General features: G+C 44.3%; 2 protein-coding genes across 6 annotated transcripts in view; one reads left to right on the top strand and one right to left on the bottom strand.

Annotated features, from left to right (window-relative positions):
* FNDC9 (fibronectin type III domain containing 9) overlaps positions 1 to 23,376 on the top strand; it is a 33,839-nt gene that overhangs the window by 4,898 nt on the left and 5,565 nt on the right. The gene's annotated exons all lie outside the window — the stretch shown is intronic.
* The window catches only part of CYFIP2 (cytoplasmic FMR1 interacting protein 2), a 45,638-nt gene continuing 31,148 nt past the window's right edge, over positions 8,887 to 23,376 (bottom strand). For all 5 annotated transcript variants that reach the window (XM_050905086.1, XM_050905085.1, XM_050905087.1 and 2 more), the window contains 8 exons: positions 21,044 to 21,187; positions 19,376 to 19,466; positions 18,553 to 18,683; positions 15,356 to 15,428; positions 14,748 to 14,842; positions 10,494 to 10,732; positions 9,828 to 9,975; positions 8,887 to 9,264 (listed from right to left, as the gene is read on the bottom strand). In XM_050905086.1, coding sequence (XP_050761043.1) covers positions 9,097 to 9,264; positions 9,828 to 9,975; positions 10,494 to 10,732; positions 14,748 to 14,842; positions 15,356 to 15,428; positions 18,553 to 18,683; positions 19,376 to 19,466; positions 21,044 to 21,187 — 1,089 coding nt within the window. In that variant the 3' untranslated portion in view covers positions 8,887 to 9,096. The remainder of the gene's footprint in view (positions 9,265 to 9,827; positions 9,976 to 10,493; positions 10,733 to 14,747; positions 14,843 to 15,355; positions 15,429 to 18,552; positions 18,684 to 19,375; positions 19,467 to 21,043; positions 21,188 to 23,376) is intronic.

The following is a 23,376-nucleotide window of genomic DNA, read 5'->3' on the forward strand; positions in this document are numbered from 1 at the left end:
CACGCTGCAAAGCTGTGGACTTCATACGTGTGCGGAGTATGGTGAAACAGAAAGTAGAAGTAAACAAGAGAAATTAAATTCTGTATTCCTGAAGATACCTCCTCTTACTAAAAGAGACTGTAACTGCTGTTAATGTAGCAAGGAAACATTTCAGAAAGTGTCTTGTTGCTTCAAGCATTGATGTTTATTTTTCCTCCACTTACTGCTATGGCTGTGTGCAGTAGGTTGTAGGACTGAAGGACGAGGTTGGGGAGCTGAGAAATATGTGGAAGTCTAGGGAGGATGGATATATCCTAATGGAGGTTGTGCAGGGTTCCCTGCATCATGTACTCAATGGGCAAAGGCATGTTCTCTGCTGAAGATCAGGCCAAATTTCCCTAATGGACCTTCCTGACTTTTGAGTTGTAGAGGGGAAGGCCACGCTCCAGGCAAAGGTGCATTTGAAAAAGAAAGATCAACAAAGGATGAGTCTGTAATGACAAGGCCACTCTTGTGCTGTAAAGTGTTGCACAAAAGGAGATCAGAGATCCAGGGCACAATTTCACCACCAGCAGCAGCAGCTGTGACTTAAGACTTAGCTGCCTCTGTGCTGAATCCCAGTCCTGAGAAAGTCAGCTCCAGCCCATGGGCTCCTCCATCACTTAAATTCATTTTACACTCTTTTATTTTGTGACTATTTAGTTGGCAGGTCTCACTCATCAAGGCCACATGGTTCAGCCTGTACTATAGGGGGGCTGTAGCTCCCCCATCACTCCCTGTCCCACTGCAGCCGAAGCCTCTCTTGCTGATATTAGCGTGTGAACGTTTCGGAGCATGTTGCACACCAGTGTGTTTTGCCTTCATCCCCACCCTACTCTGCCGACGACCTCCCTTCCTGTGTTTGTGCACGGTGGCCATGTGTACACAGAAACCTACTGCCAATACAAAAGCCCTTTCGTTGCAGCAGGAGCCATTAGCTAGATTTCACTGTAGGTCAGCACAGATAAGTAAAACCAATAGTAAAACCGGTAGCTTTTCTTCAGCAAGCTCACATTTATAGGTAGAAATGGTATCTGTCATAAAGCAATATAAAGATGTAAGATCTGCAGGATATGAACGTGTCTGAAAATTTGCTTTTTTTTCCCTATATTACCTGTTACTACAGAAATTGCCCTTAGATCATCAAGCTGCAGCACTGCTAGCACCACATGGCTCCTTCACTCAGCGCCTAATCCTATCTCTGTACAACTGTTTTCTCCAGCAAATGTAATGTTCAAGTGTTTTGTGAGTCATTTGATTTTAATCGGGTCTGTTCATCAGTCACAGACCTGTGGGTCACTGGCTGGGAGAGACTGAGCCAGCCGAATCCCACATCCTCCCCTTTATCACAGGAGCACTTGAGAATCAATCCAAATTGTGTGGCAGCGGGTTTTGATGTAGGAAATGAAAAGTGTGCTGATTTATCAGTGATCTGGGAGCAACTTCTGCTGCTGTTGTATATTACGCAGGCAAAAGGCACCCTGGGCAAGACAATGGTGGCAGGATTTGGCCTTTATTTAGTAAATTTACTCGCTGATGCTGGTTAAGAGCTATTCATGCAATGTGCAAATACGAGGCTGACTGCAGAAACCACGGTGATGGCAGAGTGGGACAAGTGTTTGCTGTGTTTGCAGGGCTGACTGCCTGCGGCTGGCTGCGGGAATTCATGTCCCCCGTCCCCTCGCAGGCTGCTCTGCCTGCTCGCTCTGGTGCTCAGGGGCACTGTGGGGCTCTTCCCTTTGCTGGACCTTCTCCAACACCCCGAGGTCTTGCTCGTAGCTGGGGAGTCCTAATGGTAATGGGGTTATTGGCAGTTAAACTGCGTCCCAAATAATTTCCAAGCTTTTGTGGGTGAGTGTTGTTGCCATCTGTGCAGAGCGCAGTTGCTCACTGCACACAAAGAGGTGTTAGGGAGGGAGCAAATTTTTATGGAAGGGATCTGGGGTTAAAATAATCCTTTTGGTCATGGTGCAACCTCATAAATTACTGCCACAGCAGAGAGGGTGGTGCAGTCAAAAGTAAAAGGTACTTTGGGCCACAGCTTTACCTTCCCCTGTCAGGTTGATTTCCTAAAGGAAGAGGCTAATGTGACCACATACACGTGTGTTTATATAACCCCCCTTCATCCCCAAAGATATTTGACCCCATGGGTCACTTTTGCCAGATTTGACAAGAGGTGAGATCTCCAAAGAGAAGCTGTTTTCAGTTCTGGGAAGAGAGGAGACATGACAGGGAAAAGGTCCCAAAAGGAGGGGACACCACAGTGTGAGCTGACTCTATCAGACATCAGGGAAGGAGCGTGCCTAGTTGTCACCACTGTGGGAGAAGCTTCAGTCAGATCTTGCAATCGACCACGGGACACAAGTGTGTCACGTATTTCTTTCTCTCTGGTGCAGGGGCTGTGGGGGTGTGGTATATAAAATCACTAAGTCACAGGAATTGCATTTGATAGATTTAGCAAGGCTGCGTATGGCAATATGGGAGTTAAAAGCCAGGTAGGATTGGCATGGAATTGCCTACTACCCTTAGTCAAGGGCAAGTTGAGACTGATAACAATAAAGCAGGGATGCAACCAATGCCTCTTTTATTGCTTCATATCCTCATTTTAATGGGAAGGCTGTAATTAAGGGAGTTCAGCTCCAAGCTATGACCTCACTGGTTGATACTCGCATCAGATGTTTCCTTAAAAATAACTCATCAGAAATCAGGGAGTCTGCCTTAGCAGCTCATCTTCTAACAATGCAGTTCCTCCTGAAATACTGGTTTCCAGGCCAAAAAACTTGACTGGAATCCAGGGGGTAGAGCAAGACAGCTTTGCATGCAAATAACCTCTTTAGCAACATCAAAAGGCCTTTCTTTCCCCTGCTCTTCTCTGCTCATCTCTTCTGGTCTGGAAAAAATGATGGAAAAATACTGGGTATCAGACGTATTCTGCTGACAGGTGATGGGAACTTTTGCCCTTGGATGTCTGCTAGGCACGGTTCCTGTGGAAACTTTCAGAACAGGGTTGCAATATTGTGCTGTGGCTTTGTATAGTTTGAGGGCTCCAAGGAGCCATTTGCTGCTTCAAAGAGAGCGTAAATCCTCTTTCTGACAATGACCTGATTGTGTAGGGGTTAAGGGAATTGCCTGGTGTTCAGATGACTGCAGGATGCTCAAAGCTTGAAAGACTGGACTTTGTTGAGCAGACAGCTTTTAATTCAGCCTGTCTCAAGGTAGCCGTGTCTGCAGTGGCTGAGGCTGTTATTTTGTGCTACAGGAGTTCAGACACCACCACCAACACGGAGAGTTCCCAAGCCCATCACACCCATGGTGGGTTCCCACCCTTGCTGTACTGCCCTCCTTGTGCCAGTGCACGTACCTGTGGGTCTGTGCTGTGGAGCAGCTGGGTGATCCAAGGTCATTAGGCCATAAAACACACCCCAACTCGTTTCTCCCAGGGCTGTTAAATTTTTTATCCAGATCAGTTCAGTGATCCAGATCACTGTGGCCCCATAAACCATGTACGTTGGCAGAACAGGAGTGCTGGGTTGGTGATGGATAGGAGGTGGATGTTCAGCGGGCATCGGAGGCCTTAAGGCATCAGAGCAGCAGTGGGTGCCACGAGGTGAACAGACTTGTAATCAGCAGATGTTTGTTTGCAGACCTCTTATCTGCCAGGTGTTTGCATCAGAACTCTAAATCAAGCAAAACTAGATGTGAAAGGCACTCCTGGCTTGCAGAAGAGGTCACAGAAAGGGTCATTTTGTTATGCTTTTGAAAGAATAAAACAATCATTAATGAACGGTTCTTTGCATTGGTGAAGTGCCTTTAATCTGAAGATGTAAAGATATTTAGAAATATTAGGAAGAAGAAAGATGCGGGCCTGTATCTTTGATGCTGGTCCCTTAGGGTTGGTTGTCCAAAATGCAGAGTCTTGGACCCCGATACTCAAAGCAAGTATTGCTTCTGGCTCCAGGTGAGACCATGCAGTCTGAGAGCTATCGGCACTTCTTAGGACTGGTGTTAGTACTGGGGTGTCCATGGGACAGCAGCTAAAATTAGCTTGAAAAAAAAAGGGGGGAAAAAAAAAATCTTGATGGAAGAAAGGATGAAACCCAAACAACCTGCCTAGTATCAATGGCTGAGTCAGGAAGAAAGCCCTGCTCTCTCCTCTGCCATTCCCCATTGCAGACCCATGTTGAAATCAGTAAACATTGGGCAACTTTCAACCATCGGGCAAATACTCCACAGCAGTATGTTACACACAGGGCTGCAGGCACATCATGTGTCCTGTGACTTAAAGCACATCGGAAAGATCAACAGAGCTGCCTGGTCATGGTGTAAAGTTCACTTCCAATTTTATGTGAAGCATCATTGCATTTTTATTCTTCTTAAGCTAGGAAGCTGTTCCCATGAGGAAACCTTGGGAAGAAGCTGTGAAAGGGAACATCAGTTACTGTATTTTGTCTAGAGCTGATGAAGCATAGGTGCTCCCACGCCCATAGATCCACATCAGTTATTTCACCCTAATTCCTCAGCTCCCAGAAGGTCTTTTCCCCTCGGTTCCCACTGCTCTTCGTGCAGTCAGCAACCACGGCTGCTCCTCGGATGTTTTTAACACAAACCTAAGAATGGTTTCAAATGGAAATTTGGAAAAAAAATAGCAAGGAGAGTCTCCTGGAATAAACAAGCCCCTGTTGAGTTGACAAGGCTGTGGTAATGAGAGGAAATTAGCTCCTCAGTTTAGCTTTGAGTAGGGCCTGTCAAATTCTATTAAAAATAATTATATAATTTTCCCTCCCCCAGCCCTCTTACACTAAAACAAGTTTTCAAATGAAAATTTGTTGTGGAAGGATGTTTTTATCAAAAATCATTAACTTTTTGATAGGAAAATTTGTTTGTTTTGGTGTTGGCTACAAAGCTTCTTTTTTTTTTTTTTGGTTTTGACAAAAGCTTGACGTTTTTATCAACAAAATGCTGCCATTATTCCTCTTAGCTTTTTCTTTGTGCCAGGTGCAATTGGAGGCTCTCCCCAAATAATAGGTATCGTATTGATGATGACACCACAAGGTAAAGTCTGCCCATTTCATGAATGAGCTCAATTTTTATTTCTCTTCATCACAAAAGTCATCCCACATTTGTTGTACACACGGTTGGTTGCTGTGTTATGGGACATATCACCATGTACCAGATGCTTTACTCTTGCAGAAGCATTTCTAATGGAGATGGAAGCTTCTGTTAGCTGAATTTTAGAACAACAGCAAAAAATAATAATACAAAACCAAAATATCATCTTCAGCTGCATAGCAAATATGAATCAAAAATTTAACACCGTATCAGATCACGAGCGTAAATATACCTCACCATAAATAAAATTCATTGTACAAAATAACTCAAGCAGCTTTTCATACAAATATGGTACATTTGACAAGAGTTTTTGAGAATATTTTCTTGGGTTTTTTACACCTTCAATTCTTTTTTCTTTTGTTCTCAAACACACATGAACCTACTGGACTGGAGTAATGCAGAAGAAAAAGGACTAACATGTTGTTCAATGCTAATAAGCGCTGTCAGAGTTTAAAAGAAAAACCATTGAAGTGCTGAGCTTGAACTAGTTTGCTTCCCCTTTCTATTGTATTGTTGAAAGTCAAGTGTAGCATCATCCAAGAAAGGCATTTGCACTGCGAACAGTCACATTTTATAATGTCAAAGCTGGAGGGAACATTAAAATAACCTAGACTGACTTCATTCAAGACACAGGCCATCCTTTCTTCCCCTGTAATTCCTGTATCGAGCCAACAACTTGTCTCTGAAGTAGATGTTCCAAGTGGTGGCTGTTAAATCCCGGGGAGTTTGCAGACTACTTCAGCGTAAGCAGGAAAACGTAGTTAAAAAAGCAAGCCCATAGTTAGTGGACTTAAAGTATCCAGACACAGGTCCACATTCCCCTAGGAAAAAAAAATTAGGGGTCTGCAGATTGTAAAAGGCTGAAAGCTATAGGATTAGAGCATATCTGCAAGGAAGACACCCAAACTTGGCAGAAAGTCTGCAAGTGTGGAGAATATGCCTGACCCTGTGGCAATCTGTTACTATTTAGCCCTACTGTTACAAATTTGCTCCCTATTTCCATTAACAATTATGACATTAAAAAAAGGATAGGAGGAAAAAAATTCCATTTTCATGGAGTTCTTTAAAGACCTAAGCCTGGTCCTCTTTCTCATACACAGCCAAGGAGAGTTAGAGAACTGAAGCTAAAGACTATTTGCATCCTTTAGATAATAAAAGGGCAATAACATCAAATCTCAGAAATGAAGACCATAAGATTATTCCTAGCTGATATCTCATACTACTTGAGCAACAAGGCAAAACATCTGCATACACTCTACAGTCAAAAACACTTTACAAATTGTTCATGCACTTTGGACATTTTGCTCAAAACATTTAATCCCTCAGAATCTGAAGGGATTTTACATTTTTGCCAGCAAATCTGAGGGCAACAAATAGATTTCATCTACCTGTTCTTTCAAGTACATGCAACTGTGTTTTGCAGGATTTCAGAGAATTATTATGGCAAAACTACAGCAAAAGAATGCAAAGTGATATTCATGATTAGGTAAAATATCTCATGACTCACTCCAGACCTAAACAGATGAAAACAGGCATTTAAATCCACCTTACTATATTCTATTTTGTCTAGGTAGCTGAGACTGGGCTGCGCGGTACAGTTCATCCTTTTGTAGTAACTTCTTGCTCATGCTGGTTTCTGAGAAGACTCCAACATCCCGTAACATGTCAGACGCAGTAAGACATTTAATTTGTGCTGTGCCCAGAGGTGGCTCTGAGAGCCAGACAGGGACTTGTGTCACCTTTTCAGCAACACTTTCATACCAAAATAACAAGCACTTACTATTTAGGTCAGGAAAAATAGGATCTTGGTTGGATCTATCTTCCTCGTATCTTGTTTTCCACAAAAAATAAAGTGCTTGATTCTCCTCTTCCTTTTAAAAATATATATCTGTAGATACCCTCACTCCAGTAGTGTAGAAATGTTGGAACGTGATGGAAAACCAGAACTGACATCCTTAGTGGAAAAGTAAATAGAGAGCAAGAGCCCTGCAGTGTCATCGAGTCCCAGATGCTCTTCTGCTGCTCTTCCTCACGACATGGAGGAAACAACTCGCCTTGCCAGGGCTGGGTCCTTCCCTGCCACTCAAAGATTTCAGCCAGACTTCCTGAGATTTCATTTTACTTTCAGATTACTGTGCCACACAATTTCCTCCCTGCAGCTTAAATGTCTGTCTCAGTAATTAAAGGAAACTCAAGGTGTGAAAACGTCCAGCACTTTTCACGTGTGGGGTATTTATTGATTATCAAGGGAGTAGGTGGTGAGCATCTGCAAGAACAAATTCATCCCACCCAGCAAGATCTCCTCTTGCTAATAGTAGTTTGCTGGCTGTTGTTTCCTAAGACAAAATACTCCAGCTGGGACATTTCTACTCATTAATTATATGTTCCCTCTGAGAGAATAAATGCCCAGGCTCTGCCTTTTTAACATCTGTAATAGCATGCAGTTTACAAGGCATGATGAAATGCATGAAAGGAATATATATTATCACATCTGTATACTGTAACAGCAATTATCTGCTGTGACCTGGCTAAAGCTGAGAAATTAAAATATTGCCAGTGGTGAGGCTAGCATCATTTTCTCTTGGAACATGTGGTTTGATCTCCTTTAATTTCAAGCACAAGCTTTTGTATCACTTCAGTGAGACTACTGAGGGGAAGCAGGAAAGACCATGAGTTACGAAATCCTCCTTGAAGTTCCTACTGAATTTGTTCTCAGTATCCAGGGATCTTAGATTAGCTGAGTGGGAAAAGGAAACGGACTCCAGTGTTCCCTCTGAATGCCCTTAAACCTGGAAAATTCTGGGTATTTTTTAATGCTTCTCCTGTATTTTACCTCTTCTAAACAATCACATCATTTCTGAGTGATGGGAAGTTTCCTAAGCCCTGCTGATAGTCACCATTCTCTGAAGAAAGATATTTGGTCGCTGTGCCACTAGAAATTTATCTAAAACAAGGGAAAATAGCATCCCAGAACACACACAGATTACACATGCCAGCTCTCATCCTTGGCCAAAGCTCAAAGATCATGTATGTTCGAGGTAACTACACCTGCCTCCTGTCAGGACCAGTGATTATTTCCACCCAAATGAATACGTTCAAGAGCGCATTCACGTGAACGCAGCCTCTTCCGTAGTCCATCAGAAATCTTGTTTAGGCCATGGAAGATGTGTCTTCAGGGGAGAACCCTTTGCATTAAAATAAGTGGATGTCCCATAGCAGGGAAAAAGCCAGGCCATTTTCTCTTTCCCCAGCTCTCTGAAGTACTGAGGAGTTATTTGGCAACTACATCATCGCTATTCTGAAACCCACGTGCCAAAGCTCCCTTTAACAGATGCTAGAAAGGCCAACGACACGGCAGAGCGTGAACCTAGCCCCAGCCTGGGGCAGGCAGCCATCCAAGACCAGCCCGACACGGCTCCTCTGTGCCCATCACTTGATCCTCAGGGTGCTGCCACAGGTGACATCCTGCCTTCATCCCTTCTTCCTGCCAAAGAGTGAATCAGGGGGTTGTCTTCAGACCCTCCTGCTCCATGGCTGGTGGCACATGTCATTGGGGGTGTTGATTTGCCCCATTGCTTCTGCAGTGGGAGCAGGCTCCCGGCACTGCGGAAGCATGGAGCTCTTCCACCAGGACCCCCACGTTTGGGGCTGCAGTATGGCTTCAGAGTGATGCGTTCGATTGGATGAATTGCAGGGAAAAACCGGACCACTTCATGGAAGAAAAGCACATTTCGCCCGCCCGCCCCCACCCACCCCCAAGTCTGAAAGCTACAAGTAAAACCGATCACAGGGATGGTATAGAAGAACATGCATTCAAACAGGGCCGGATGGTAAGATGCGTACTCGTGTGTAGTAGGCATACCCAGTCTTACTTTGTTGCCAGGTCTCACGCCATCGAGTTCACCCCTCCCAGCTGTTCTGGGCTCAGTCCCTTCTCCCTTCCCAACCCGCGCAGGCTCAGTGTCCACACTAGCAGGTGGTGGCCAGCGACTGGTGGATTGGGGGCTGGAAGCAGCGCACGTGCTCCACTGTGGAACTGTCTGTTTCCACCGACTTCATGTACTTGTTCAGGATGGCAAAAATCTCGTTGTTCAGGATCTGATACTTCCTGATCCTGTCGGCCATCTTCTTCAAGGGCTGGAGGGATAGTGAGGGAGAAAAACAGTAGATGAAGAGAGTCTTATGTCATCTGACCAGCTAGAAAGTACCAGTACCTCTGCCCTGCTGCTGGAAACCTCTGCTAAAGCAAAGCAGCTATAACACGTTACAGTTCCACTTAGCACCTCCGAGGGACCGGTGACTCACTTCATTATAGGGTTTGATGACTCAAGACAGAGCATTAACAAGGCCAGTGAGTGGTCCTAAGTTAACCGTTCTAAAGTCTATACTCCCAGCTGCTTATTGATAAAGCCACTGAGATCACAGGATGGTTGCTGGAAATACCAGCTTCTCAGCTCCAGCTTCCCAACCCCAGGAAGAAGGGAAAAGCTTTGGGAGAAAAAAGATTTGATTGTCAAGCCAATTAAAACCTTGGCCTCTCTGCTGAGACTGCAGATGGAAACCTCACAGCGAGTGTGTCCAGTTTGAATAAGGTTAACACCGGGCAAGGTTGTAATTTATGAGTTTGGACAAAGCAAGATAGAAAACAGGGAGAGAAGTGTGCTGGTTCGGGTCCTTTGGGACCTCACCCTTCAACTTACCACGTTTTTTATGATTTCATCTTTCCCGTCCTGCCTCTGCACCTTCAGCAGGTGGTAGCAGAAGTCAAAGAGGTCAAAGCGCCGTTGCTGTCCAAGGAGAACAATGATAGAGCAACCTGCCCAGTTCAGACCATCTCCAAAGCACTGCCTGGAAGGAGAACAGGGTGATGGGGTGGGGAGAGAAGACAGGATAGAGTTAGGTAAGAGAAGTCCTACCATGGCACCAGGAACTTTCCTTGGTGAATTCCTAGAGAAATCAGATTCAGTCCTACTCCTATGAAGTGGGTATACACCTAGAGAAAATGAACTCAGAAGGAGATATGCAGAATTACACCAGGGCCAGGCTGTGCGGAGTGCATCACAGGGTAAGATGGATGGGGACCTAGCCTCTGACTTGGGCTGTTGGCCCATCTACCCATCTCCTTCTGCATGTCACCTTGGGCCTGTCCCTTTACATTGCTCTTTTCCCCAGCAGTTCAGATAGAAAGCTCTCTGGGCATCTTTTTATGTCCGTGCACAACAAAGTCCTTTCATCAAGGACCCACGTTCCTCCTCGACCTCTACACTAGCAGAGGCTATCGCTGCAGCTGAGGGCACCCCGGGGGCTTGCCGGCCCCGCTAGCTCATTAGCGGCATTAACGGCAGAGCCGGCCGACGGACACTCACTCTGCAGTGAACTCGTTGGTGCCCACGGGGATGCAGTACACAAACTGCATGGCACTCCAGAGCCGGTGAAACTCCACGCACTCGTCCACGTGCATGACCCCGTTCGTCGGGGGTGGCCCGCGCCAGATCGGGTCCTGCAGGTAGCTCCTAATTCGTGTCAGGATCACCTCGAACATGGACAGCCCGCAGCATAACCGCTCCTTGGTCAGCAAGTCACCCTCGCGGGCGATGGCTATTTGCTGAGGAGGAGGACAACCAAAGAAACAGAAGTGACGATGTAATACAGACGGACCCACTCTGGACTTAACGCTTCCCGGTCTCCCCTGCTCTTTCAAAGTTAACACACAACCCATGCAAGGTCCAACCTTACCTCTGATGGCTGCTCCCATGGCACGCCCCACCAGAGAATACTCATCCCTCAAACGGAAGACGACTGAATATTGTGCTCAATTATATTTCACCGACCTAAGTATCTTTTGAAATAACTACGTACGTCAGAAAACAAAAGTTGAAGGCAAAGCTCTGATCAGAAATACTGATCCTTAATTCTGTTAGCATGCTGTTCTATTAGTGCTACTCAGTGTTGCTGGGTTTAATTTCATGATTTCTGCAGATTATGAAAATAAAACAGGAGAGAACAGGGACATTTTGCTTCCCAGGACATTGCCATCATCTCTTTAAAATGTAGATAGCCTATGGCTTTCTTGATTTCTTTTGTAGTTAGGATTAAAAAGCTCTGAGGAAGATTAGAAGCCACCGGAACCTTAATACTGGAAAACCTGTGGTTTATAAGAAAGTCACATAATATTTTTTTCCAGATGTGGAAGCTTTACATGTGTGGAGAATTTCTGTGACATCCCCACTCAGATTTACATGTACAAATCTGGAATGGCTCCATTGGATGGAGTTCATGTGGCTTTTACACTAGAGGAAAATTAAAAGAGAATTGACTTCATTTCAGCCCCATTGCTCCCCCAGAGAAAAAAAAAAAGGGAGATTTTAAATAAGCAAGCAGGGCCTCCCCCTGGCACGGGAGCACTGACCCCACTGAGCTCACTGAGTGGGGCTGGGGTACAAGCATGGAGTTTGCTCACTGCCCTGATATCCTCTTAGCTGCCACATTTCATCCCATTTCCAGTAGCATTACAGACTTCTCTTTGCAGTGCTGCCAAAAATAACACGGGAAATGGGAGCCAGGCGCTGTTAGAGCCGTGCCCGTGGCTGTGGGAGGCTCCGGCTCCGGCTCTGCCGTGCTCACCCCAGTAGATGAGCGGCTGCCAGGGCACCCTGGTCCCGCAGGCAGAGCCTTTTACCCCTCTCACCACTTTGGCAGAGGCATGCAGAGCAAGCGTGACATTTACCAACCCCCTGCCTATCCCAGAGGGCTTCCTGGAGCTTTAAGTAGTTTTTAAGCATTTGCTCCATTTTCAGCTGTCCCTGTAATGCCTATAAAAATGTAATCCCGATCAGAATCACGATGGGGTCTCAGAGCATCTGGTACAATGGGCAGGCATGTGTCCTGGCCAGATATTAAGAACGTGAATTATGCTCGATTTACTTGGGTCATCTTTATTCCACTCTAAAAAGCCACGAATGTGCCTGCATATCCCCTTTCCTGACTATTAGCTTATGCTGGCAGTAACCTAAAGCGTTTTTAGTTTGGTGGCTATTGAAATTAGAAGCGTCACAATTCCTGCTTGTGCCACAATTTCAAGGACGTTCTGGGAACCTCAGATCAATTAATGTTCAACTAATAGTAAATATCAAGGGAAAGCTGTATTGCTGTGCAGAGGCCAGATTGGGTCTGGGATCCCTAGATCTGTTAAACGCAGGAATGATATCACCAGTTTCATGGCACGTACTTGCATATGTTTGCTTAGCAAGTAAAGATTTATTTTATCCAGCTTGTTTTTATAGCTAAAGACTGTACACTTTCTCTCTCCTCACCTGCTCCAAGCTCTTATGGGTACAGATTAGCATCTGCACACACTATTCTATGATGGCAAAATGGGACACAGTAGAAGTAAAGCCATTTCAAATATAAATCAGGTGTTAGCGTTACTGTTTGCTAAGATATAGTGATAGAACACGTACTTTTGAGAACAAACTAGTCCAATGATCTTAGTATACTGTTTCTGAAGAAATCTTAATCTAGAAGGGGATGTATTTTGCTTTCAAAAGATGTAGTGCCACTCAGTTATGCACATTCACAGACAGAATTTGGTTCTAAAATTCATCACCGTAAGACCAGTCTTTGATACAGGACTACTACCGTTGGGTAGATATCTAACATGGTGAAGGCAGCTGGAGAGCTATTAGTCTTGTGGCCAGATCTGCCTCACAGTCTGGGGCCCCACTGGTTTCTAAGATCAGGAGAGGCAAAAGGGTGCACTTGAGATAAATGGTCAAAGGATGCCACTGTGCAGGCTCAACTATTCCTTCTGTCTTCAAAAGGAAAGGCTCCCATTAATTCCAGTGAAAAAAATCAGACTGACCAAGCACTTTTGAAAATCCCTTACTAAATACCCCTATGATCAGCATTAAAAGGGAGAGGATCCCTTTAGTGAACCCCTTGACCCTCCTGGTTCTTTATGAATCACCTATCAAACAGCTGCTTCTGGATTCCCAATGCAAAACAATTATTTACAACAATCACCAACAGTTTTCCTGCCATTGCACAAATCCAGTTGTGCCATACATACCTCTTTTACAGCTTGTTAACTGGCAAGCTTGCAAGAACTGTACTCAAAGCCTCCAAAGACTGATAGATCCCCACTAACTACAGCAACCTCTGGCTCAGCCCCTTCACAGCATGTAATTATATGAAATGCATAGGGCCATCTTTTGGGAGAGGCATCTAGCAGGCAACTTCTGCTCAGATTCTGGACAATTCCTAGAAGACACTTATGCGTTCTGCAGGAAAAAAACCCGTATGGCCTGTGTCCAAAACTGCATTTCCAAAATGCATGTCCAAAACTGCATAAGGAGCAAGCTTAGAAGCTATGGAGGCACCTATAGGAAGTGACTCTTGTGTTTACTTGCATCTGAGCTCAAAAAAAATCTGGTACTCTACTGTACCTGTGTGATGAATATGGGAACAGCTTACGGAAAAATTGATTTTTAGTGGGACGTGAAATACCTTTTGTTTTCATCACCATCGTAACTATGGCAGGGATAAGCAACGAGTGGACTCTAATAGCAGATTTCAATGATGATTTTGCATGGAAAGAAGGAGAGATAGAAAGACCAACACAAAGACACAAAAACACAGAGGTGAATTCTTTTTCTCGAGTGTCTCCTTTAAAAGGAAGTCAATGGGAAGTGAGAGAAGTGTCTACAAAGTAAGACAAAGCCCTCAGTTATCCAGCCAATTTCTTTGTTTCATATGATTTCCAGTGAAGCAAAGTTCAAAATGTCCTTGATCCATCAGAAAAACAAGAAAAAAAAAAAAATCAACAACTTTCTGCCTGCCATAGATCTGTCACCCATAAAACTGAGTGTTCGTTCCATTCCCTCGGCAGTACATTACAGAAAAGGGTGTTGATTCATTTAATACTTTGAATGATTTTTATCCCATCAAACCCCACTAAGTAGGCAGTGGAAGTTTGGCTATTGATATCAATGGAGCTCAGATTTTGCCGATAACATTGATCCATCTACAGAGATATTTTTAACAGTACTCAGTTTCTGCACAAGAGATCTTTTCCAAGCTGAGACCCACCTCAAGAAGACACTTAAATGGAGCCATAATTTTAAGCATGTGCTGAAGCTCTAAGCATGTACTAGGAGGGAAACCATTCTCAGGTGTATTCCTTGACAGGGATGAGCTTAAAAATGGACCACACTGCAGCCCTAAAATGGGATCCCCAAAAGTGATGGCAATTGATTAAGTCAGGGACAGCCCTGCAAAGTTTCCCCTCAAACCACCCCAGCAATTCTCCATCTTTTTAAAATGGAGAAGAAGAGTTTTTCAGAGTTGTTCTTACTCAGAGCTGGCTTCTAGCATGCTTGCCTTACAGCTCCCTGCCAGCTCTCCAGACCGGAGGCGCAACACACCATCTCTGGACCTGCTCACAAATTTCCCTTCAAAGTGTCTGCTAGGGCAAGGATTCTGATTTTCTTGTCCGATTGATGTTTTGGGAGGGGGAGAGGAAAAAAAAAAAAAAAAAAAAGGATCACTTTCCCAAGGCCAAAGAGGCCATCTGGGGACTGCTATGAATTTTTAACAGCCATCCCTTTCAATGAAATCCTTACCTGCGGAGTGCCCAGCCTCTCTATTAAGGGAACCAGGTGAAGTGGGGCATACTTGGCTTCGAGACGCTTCATGCGCACCTCCAAGCGTTCTCCTTCTGTCAAGCGAGCAGCAAACAGTGAAATGAGAGGAGGAAGTGGAGACCCGCAATTTCCGCCGAGTTTGCTCAGAGCTGCCCCCCAGCAACCATCCAACGAGACTTTGGATCAGTGAGCCAAACCAACAGCAAATGAGGGAACCAGTGATGCAGAGAAGGGAGGGATGTGCGATTGCAGTCTCAGCAGCAGCTTAATCACACATGTCCAAAAGCATGTTCCTGTTACTGATCACTCCTGTTGAGATGGACATTTCATGCTGTCATTCTCCAAAGAGGCTGTGAAATGGCTTTAAAACCTTAAGGGAACCCCCAAACTGACTACGGTTTCAGTCTGTAACTAGGCTACAGAAAATGCACCCTTGGCATTTGTTTCCACCTGACTTTTGGCTGTATCTGCTTATCTGTTTTGAGGGGGAAGCAGGGCCAGAACTAATCCTCAGCAGAAATGGGAGAGAAACAGCTTCTGGGCAGAGACCTCTGAGTCTGTCGACTGCTTCCCTCTCAGCTTCTTACCTTTGATGTAGACCCTGGGCAAAATATTTTGGAAGGGAGCAGCATGCAGCAAATCACAAACTTCTTCCTGGGACTGAGGCAGGAAGAAAGAAAGATAAAGTAAGTTAAAAAATACCTATAGGGGTTGAGTGTATGGCTCAGGGGCCTGGGCAACACTACAACAATTCATGTCTATGGCACCTACTCAAATGCAACCCAGCTCAGTAGTAACTCCAATGGTTTGAACCTAAATGAACTAAAACTGGAAGAAACACCTCTCAACTTAAGCCAGGAAGTTTCCTTAACTCAAATAAGTTACTTCCTGCCTGTACAAGGCCAGAGTTTTATATTTATTTTCTGTCCCACTTACTACAAGTAAGTGGGGACAAAGAACATGGAGGTTTCAGTTTCATCTTACCCTGATGACTTCCTGCTGTTTATTTTTACAGAGTGCCCAGGTGGAAATTACGCTTTGCTTAGTTATTTTAGGATGTGTACATGTAAAATATACTGATGCACGGCTCTATTGCAAATAGGTACATAATACGTTGGTCTGAAATGATTTGGTTGTTCATACGGTGTTCTCAGCCAGGGCTATCAGACCAGAATCCCAGTGGTGTAGGCACCAGGGAGAATAATACAGAAGTCCAGAGAGGAATAACATCATGAGATGCCACCTGAGAGAATGCATGCCGATGCACTTGAGAAAAAATAATCCCAAACACAGATGCACAAGGAGGAGAAACCTAGAAATAGGCAGGTGGAGACTGAGGAGCGATGGCTGACAATACATTGTATACGAGTCTGCAATGGGAAACAGCAGCAAGGAAACCAAAGCTGTTAAACACAGAGGCATTGCGTCACAACAAGGCATTAGTTTGCTCCTACAAAAGTCTAGTTCTAGGACATGCTTTCAGTTCTGAGCTTATTGTAGAGATTTAGACATGCTCGAAAGCAAGTCATGACAGCGCAGCAGAAGATATTTGGGGGCCAGATGGAATGACTCGACTGGCTCTGTTTGGGATGCACAGGTGGATACCCCACCTTCCAGCCAACAGGGAGAAGACAGTGTAGCATGGAGCTGCAGGAGGCTGTACTGGCGCATGGATGCTGGGATGAGAGCAAGTTTGTGGGAGTGCAGTTTGTGACACAGTGCTGGAGGGACAGGAACAGTCCGGGGTCCCTCCATGGGCAGAGAGATGCTGATGCTAACGGAGTGTGCCTGTCACCTTGGTTATTTTGTTTGCAAAACACTGTTTGTTCCTAGATGAATGTTCTTTCACTGCTGTTTCCCTCTGATAAAGAGTATTTTTACCATTTGTGGCCTGCATTCACCTGATATCTGTCCCAAAATTAGTCATGTTATTAATAGATTTCCTCCCCAAGGCCCATTACCTGAGAGTAAGAATTCTGCTTAGAAATTTAGTCCCAAGCAACCCCTCATTCCTCAAATTTAAACAATAAAAAGGGGACAGAATGGAGCAGACTGCGCATCTTCAGAGCAGTCTCTGCCAGCAAATACCACCAGCTTTAGATCATTCTGACAGCTATGAAGATAACTACACTATAAAAGCAATTGCTCCTGCTGCGTAAGAGCTCTATCAGAGGGAAAATCTTGTTACGTGATGGTTCTACGCATCTGACATCTGCCAGTGAGTGAGAACCAGTGCCTGCTGCGTGCAAAATGTCTTTATATTCTGAATCTATTTCTGTGTGGAAAAACAGAGGATCAGAGAGGGAGAGACTTTGGCCGGCATGGAAAGTGGGCAGATGCGGACTTTGATGGGCAACCTTCCTAAAGGGACCCCCAAATTCTCACCGTCTTCTTTTCTTTATTTTCTGCTATTCTAAAATGCCAGCATATTGCTGATGTACAGCTCCTGGGACTGGAGGAACATTTTTGCTTTCAAATGAAGGCTTTCTAAAAGAAACCACCATGTGTCCCTTAAGTGTCCATTTAAAGATGGGACAGAAAAGGCAAACGCAATACATCCAGCATAAAATCCAACACTGAGAACAGCAGAAAGCAGTGACGAAGCCACAAAAGGAACAGAAACTGCCAGGATATAGTGGGCATCTCTGGTCATTCTATAAAATAAAGCCAAGCTGCTAGGTGATATACATCTCTAGCTTTCTTAATCTTACACAACTACTGCTCACTGAATGTGTTTGATACACCATATCAGGAACTAAAAGTCTCTATATCTGGGGTTAAAATGCAAAGGCAAGGGCAGAAATACCCATTTTGAGGACATGCAGAGATTTTCAGTTTTCTCTGTGCTCTATGGTTGGATAGAACTTGGAATCTTTGAACTTCCTTCCGGTTTTGCTCTGAACAAAACTTTCTAGCTTTGCTTGGAAATCCTACCTTATGCTAGGGAAGTCTTTCTGAAATATTTCTGGAAACACTGAAACAACCCTGCCAAAACCATTATAGACATGAAATATGCATTTTTAATGTAAAATGGTGTTGTTGAACACTCCTCAGTTGGCTCTAGGCCAAACTGAGATGCATTCATTATGAAGTAAATTTATTGTGTGAAAAATTAGAAGCTAAGAAGATACGTGGCACTCAGCCATAGCCTTTGCCCCATACCAGAAAGGGCATCACATGAGCTGAGAGGCTCAGAGACTTGTGCACGTGCAAAACACTTGTGCAGGGGGCAATACCAAGTCGTCACTCCAGCTAAGTTTTCAGTGAAGATAAGTCATAGGAAATATAACATCAGCTCTTCTGAGATTTCCTTCCTGTTGGATTGCTTTATCCTTATCACCATTAGAATCAATCAGGTTTTTTTCATTGCACTGGAACCCCAAAAGAGCAGAGGGCTCAAATCTACTTCTCACTGTACAAACGTATATAAAAAAGTATTGATCCCTGCCCCAGAGAGCTTACAATCTAGAAATAAGCTCCACTTGGTTTTATTTCTGAGAAGGATGAACAAGGGGTAGCTTTGGGTCCAAGAATTAAATCTAGATCTTCCAGTATTCAGATTCTCCTTCAGCAATCCCAGATGTCAGTGACCAAGTGCCAATGCACACCATCCCTGTGGACATGCCCACAGACTCCAGTAACACAGCCCCAGAGAGACCCTGAGCACACAAGAAGCTCGAAAATAACATTTCCCAAACTCTTTTGCTGGAGATCCCACTTCCACTTATACTCTTGAGCTGGCAATTTCAAGTACGATCGGTTGGTGCAGGGGGTTTTGCCTTACCAGAGCCTGCTCGATTAGGAGGCAGAAGAGAATGGCATTGCCCACTTCTCTGAGGCTCTGGAACACATCGGTCTTCAGCTCTGCATACTCAATTATGTCCTTCAGCTGATGGTGGAAAAACTCCAGGATTCCTTAAAAGACAAGGAAGGACAGTCAGAAAAGCAAGAGCAGAATCACCCTCCGATAACTTGGATAACAAGACAATCAGTGCCTGGTATTTCCTTAATCACAAATTGCAAGCTGTAACTGCTAAAAGGATAGACAGAGGCTGGCATTGGGGAGAACTAGCACGCATGTCTTATCCTGCTTTCAGTAACCCTTGGGAAATAGGGAGTAATTCATATGAAGTCCTTGGATTTCCTCATCAGAGGAAAAAAGAGATTCAAGACTGTACTGGATGTCTTGGTGCTGGCTCCTGTATACCAGCCAGAGTTTCCCCATCCAGCTCAATGGCAAACTGCAGTCATGCTGCAAAAAATCTTTGCATCAACTACGTAGAGCTTTTGAAAAGTATCAGTGAACCCACAATAACAAAAGCTTACAAAATCCTGAAAACAAAACAGAAGCTACCAGAAGACTTTCCCTTATCAGCCACCTGTGTGTTCAAAGGGAAATTTCCAACAGGAGATTTCCTGGAAAAGTTTCCTATACGTGTTCCAGTGTCAATAGCAAAGCAGCTGAAAGCGTGTCTCAGCAAGCCTGGCTGCATGTTGCACTGGCATGTCAGGTGCCAAACCTTGTTTAATTACTAGTGTGTGCCTGAGTAAGTGCTATACCAACACGTGGGCGAGCTCTTGCTCAAGCGTCTGTCTGTAGCACCCACCTGGAGAACCATATTCATGTCTTGGCAAGCGGCATATCTTGGGCATTACTTCGATCAGAGTCTTCACATACTGCAGGATGGTGCCTTGTAGCTGTCGGAGACAAAGGGAGGTTAATGATGGCTTCTCCTGGCGTTGGTTTTGAAAGAGGCTGGTTGTGGATGGGTCCACATTTGACAGCACAGGGTGAAACTTCAGCTGGAATCCAAGAAGAACTTGCTTAATTTGGATTTCACTCAAATATAAAATTCAGCCCAAGTGTATGGAGTTAGGAGTGCTTTTACAGCTTCCTCCTAAATAATAAATCACAGCTGCATGGATTTTCGATTTCAAAATACAGCTTGCCGTGTTTGCATTGTTTGCAGCTGAAATCCAAACAAGGCTCAGCCTTAGATCCAGCTGGACTTGTGCTCCTAACCCAAAAAGCATTTCACTAGAGCTGCTAAAGGAGTCATTCCCCAGCACAGGAAATGCTCCTTCCACCTGAGGAATGATCACCAGATACTCAGAGTTTAAAAAAGAATTTACATGCATGTAGAACAAGGTTCTGCGGATCTGATGTTTTGAACTAATATGAACAAGAGCAAAGTATATTTCTTAGTTAAAAGTGCTTGCTGTCATTTGGAGTTATACACCTGCATCCTGTAGATACATTATATGGGATTATGCACTAAACACTATTTAGCCAAACATAAAATCTTTGTGCTGAGTGCTGTCTGATCTCACACACCAGCTACAGCATTTTCAACTAAGTGACACAAATTACATCTTCAGTAACTATGGTGCTTTACAGTAGGGAAACTGGATATATGCTTGAGATTTTCAGTTTTACATTGCTTTGTTAGACAAGTTCAAAACTACATCATTGCAGTCAAAACAGAATTTAAATATTTATAATGAATGAAAATCGTCTTTGCAGTAAAGCCAGGATTTTAGTAGAAAAGCATGACCTGAAAAATTATACATTTTTGCACACTCCCTCCTCCCTTCTTAATGCTCGGTATTGTTAGTGCCCTTAGGGAGCACATGGGATCATTTCCTTGTGGACATCACATTTCTCTTCTGAAAAGGAAGAGAGAACTAGAAAGCAGATAGGGCTATTGGCAGCCTGGCTTCAGAATACCTGATGGAAATGGGCAGTATGGCTTGAATAAGGACTCACCTATAGCAGGGATTTTCTTATAGACTCAACAAGTTGGTTTCATCAGTTTTGCTACCTGCTCTCTACCTTCCTGCAGCTCTCCAGGGGTATCACAAGGTGGTGAGACAGAGTGCTCTTGTGCTATTGCTGAGCACGAGCATGTGTCTTGAAGGTCTCCCAGACTGCAGCACAGGCAGTGCTGAGGGACCGTGAGTGCCGTGTCCCACCTGATCACTTCCCAGTGGCTTTTAGCAAAGCAGCGTGCCAACTCCACCACCCCCAGATGTAGGTGGCTGATCACAGTTAACACTTCAAGATGGTGGAAACACTCCATCATCCCACAGGAATCAGTGGGATTCCTCAGCAACAGTGAAAATCAGACCATTAATACAAGTGTTTCAGTGTGGATCAAGGGACATGAAGGTGCCCAGATGTGAACACCCTGAACCAAAAGCCCAGGCTGACTGTCCAACCTGCACCTCTCAAGGCATCAAGGTTTCTCCATTGCCAGGGTTAGGCTCAGAATTACCAGGCTCTTGACGATCTTCAATAGCTCTTCCATGACCACTGCGATGCCTTGATAGCCAAGAAGCCTGCAGATCGTCTTGAAATGAGGTGGCCCCACAAAATTGCGGTAGGAGCTATAGATGTGACTGTAGGCAATGTTGAGAGGCTGAGAAATTAGAAGCACAATGACAGTTAGACAGGAGCATTCACCAGACCTGTAAGTAATTCTCTTATCACAGTATTATGTTCCATCACTTCAAATAATTTTTAAGGAAGAGAAGGAGAAATAATAATACCCACGACAATTCCCATTTCTTCTAATTCTTGTGGCAAAGAGGAGACTGCTTTTCTTCCTACGTAGTCAGATATGTTCTAATCTGTCAGGTCACAAGGTTTATTATCCTGCTATGTAGCAACACCACTTTCATTTCCAAGGTAATTTAGTCTCCCATACATTCCCAATCAAGGATTTCAGTTCACTGGCCCTTTGCCTCTTCAAACCCAAATTCTTCTCCACTAAGCCAAAAAGCTTTATATACAGGTAACCAGACAATTTTTTTTTCTATGGGCACTTGCTTTAAATGAGGCTTATTAAGAAAAGTAGCAACTGCAGCATCTGAGCTTAAGGGCAGTTGGAAGAGACACAGAAAAGTTCCTTTTTGCATCCTGCAAAGCTCTACATCCCCCTCTGTACTTAACAGACATCTCCATGGGACTGTGAAAAGGGCAAGAATCTAACCCTGGTCTAGGGAGAATAGTACCCAGGGCTCTGGTCCCCCAAAATTTTTAGCAGCAGAAAACAGAAAGTGATTTCCAGGAATGTACTCTATCAGTGTAATCTTGGAAATGTGGAAATTGCTGCAAAGTTCTATCACTGGAACATTTATAGGATCCATTTGGTGTGAGGGAAACAGAAGTAGGGGGAATTAATTCACTTGTGTGATCTGCAAAAAAAATACTGAAAATCAGATTTAGCTGAGACACCGCATGCTCGGCTCGGGCTCTGCAATAGAAGTGTTGGCATCATGATTCAGCCCAGCAGACAAGGGCTTGCAGTCTCCCCCCACGACACCTATAACTGTAAGTTAAACAGCAAAGAAGAACACTCTTGAAAAGATTCTGGCATGTAGTGTTCCTTCCAGCAAAACACAGATAAACTCCTGGCTCATGCTTACCAAAAGATCTTTCTTAAACAAGGATAAGAAAACAAATTAAACTGTATCCCAAATGCACCATGCAAGGCTGACTTCGCTTCTTGTGTGAATGCTGCATACGAGGGGCACGCTGCATCCTCATGCAGCAGGGAGCTCGCTTCCCTGCAGATACTGCAGACCCCACTCTACAGGGATTCCCTTCCCTGCCAGTAACGGAGCCAAGGGAGAGGAGGGACCAGTGCGTTGAAGAGCTTAGGGTGAAAGAGAGCAAGTGCTGAAGTAGCAGAACAGGACAAAAAGTTGCCTATCCTCCAACACTGCTGCTCCCAGCAATTGCAATACAGCCAGCTGAAGGCTTCGGTTGTCCTCCAATTCTGACTCACGTCCTCGAGATTTACTTTAACACTTCATTTGAGTTACTAATGAGTTACAAAGTGAAGTCATGTGCTAAGAATCGGAAAAGTATTTTGCTCTCAGATATAGAATTTCAGCAGACTGATGTACTGATTGTGCTTTCATAGACTTCTCAGTTGCTTTAATCAATTAATTGTCCCTCATTTTGTTAGAGCCCCACTGCTCTGGTCCAGCAGCTTATTGCCTACTATAATTCCTAGGTGCTCTTTGAAAGAGCTAGCAGAAAGAAGACACAGTTAGAAAGTGCCCTACTTTCTGTGAAATATAATTTCACCTCCTGGTCCCGGTAGGTGAAAAAAATCTTTTATAGTATTATGTACGGAAAGGCTACCTTGGAGGCTCTGTAGTGCATTCATTCACAATGAGCATGAACTTTCTCTCCCATCAAAACTAAGCAAAAGGGCTCCAAGTAAGTACAGGCCAGAGTTTAAAACTTGTTTAGGCAGACAGAAACCTACTTTCAAAGCTCCTTGGATGCCAACTCCTGTTAAGAGAATGGCATTTAAGCATCCTGCTTAGGCTTCTATCTGCATCCTTAGATAACCAAGTCTATAAAAATCTATTTGGTAGACACTGATCCAAAGCCACTAGATATGCACACTGATATATGTGAAAAACAGCAATAGTTTATGTTTTGAAAAGTGTCTGTTTAAACACCAGGTAACGCCCAGCCTGGAACATTTGCCAAATGGCCAACACGATCATCCCGGAGGGAAGCCAGTAACCTGCCAGGGCCCCAGCCCAGCCACGCTCCCCCGGCGTTTTGTTGCTGTGGCTTTTGCAATGT

Source organism: Gymnogyps californianus, chromosome 14, assembly GCF_018139145.2.
Source record: "Gymnogyps californianus isolate 813 chromosome 14, ASM1813914v2, whole genome shotgun sequence".
Classification (NCBI taxonomy): Eukaryota; Metazoa; Chordata; class Aves; order Accipitriformes; family Cathartidae; genus Gymnogyps; species Gymnogyps californianus.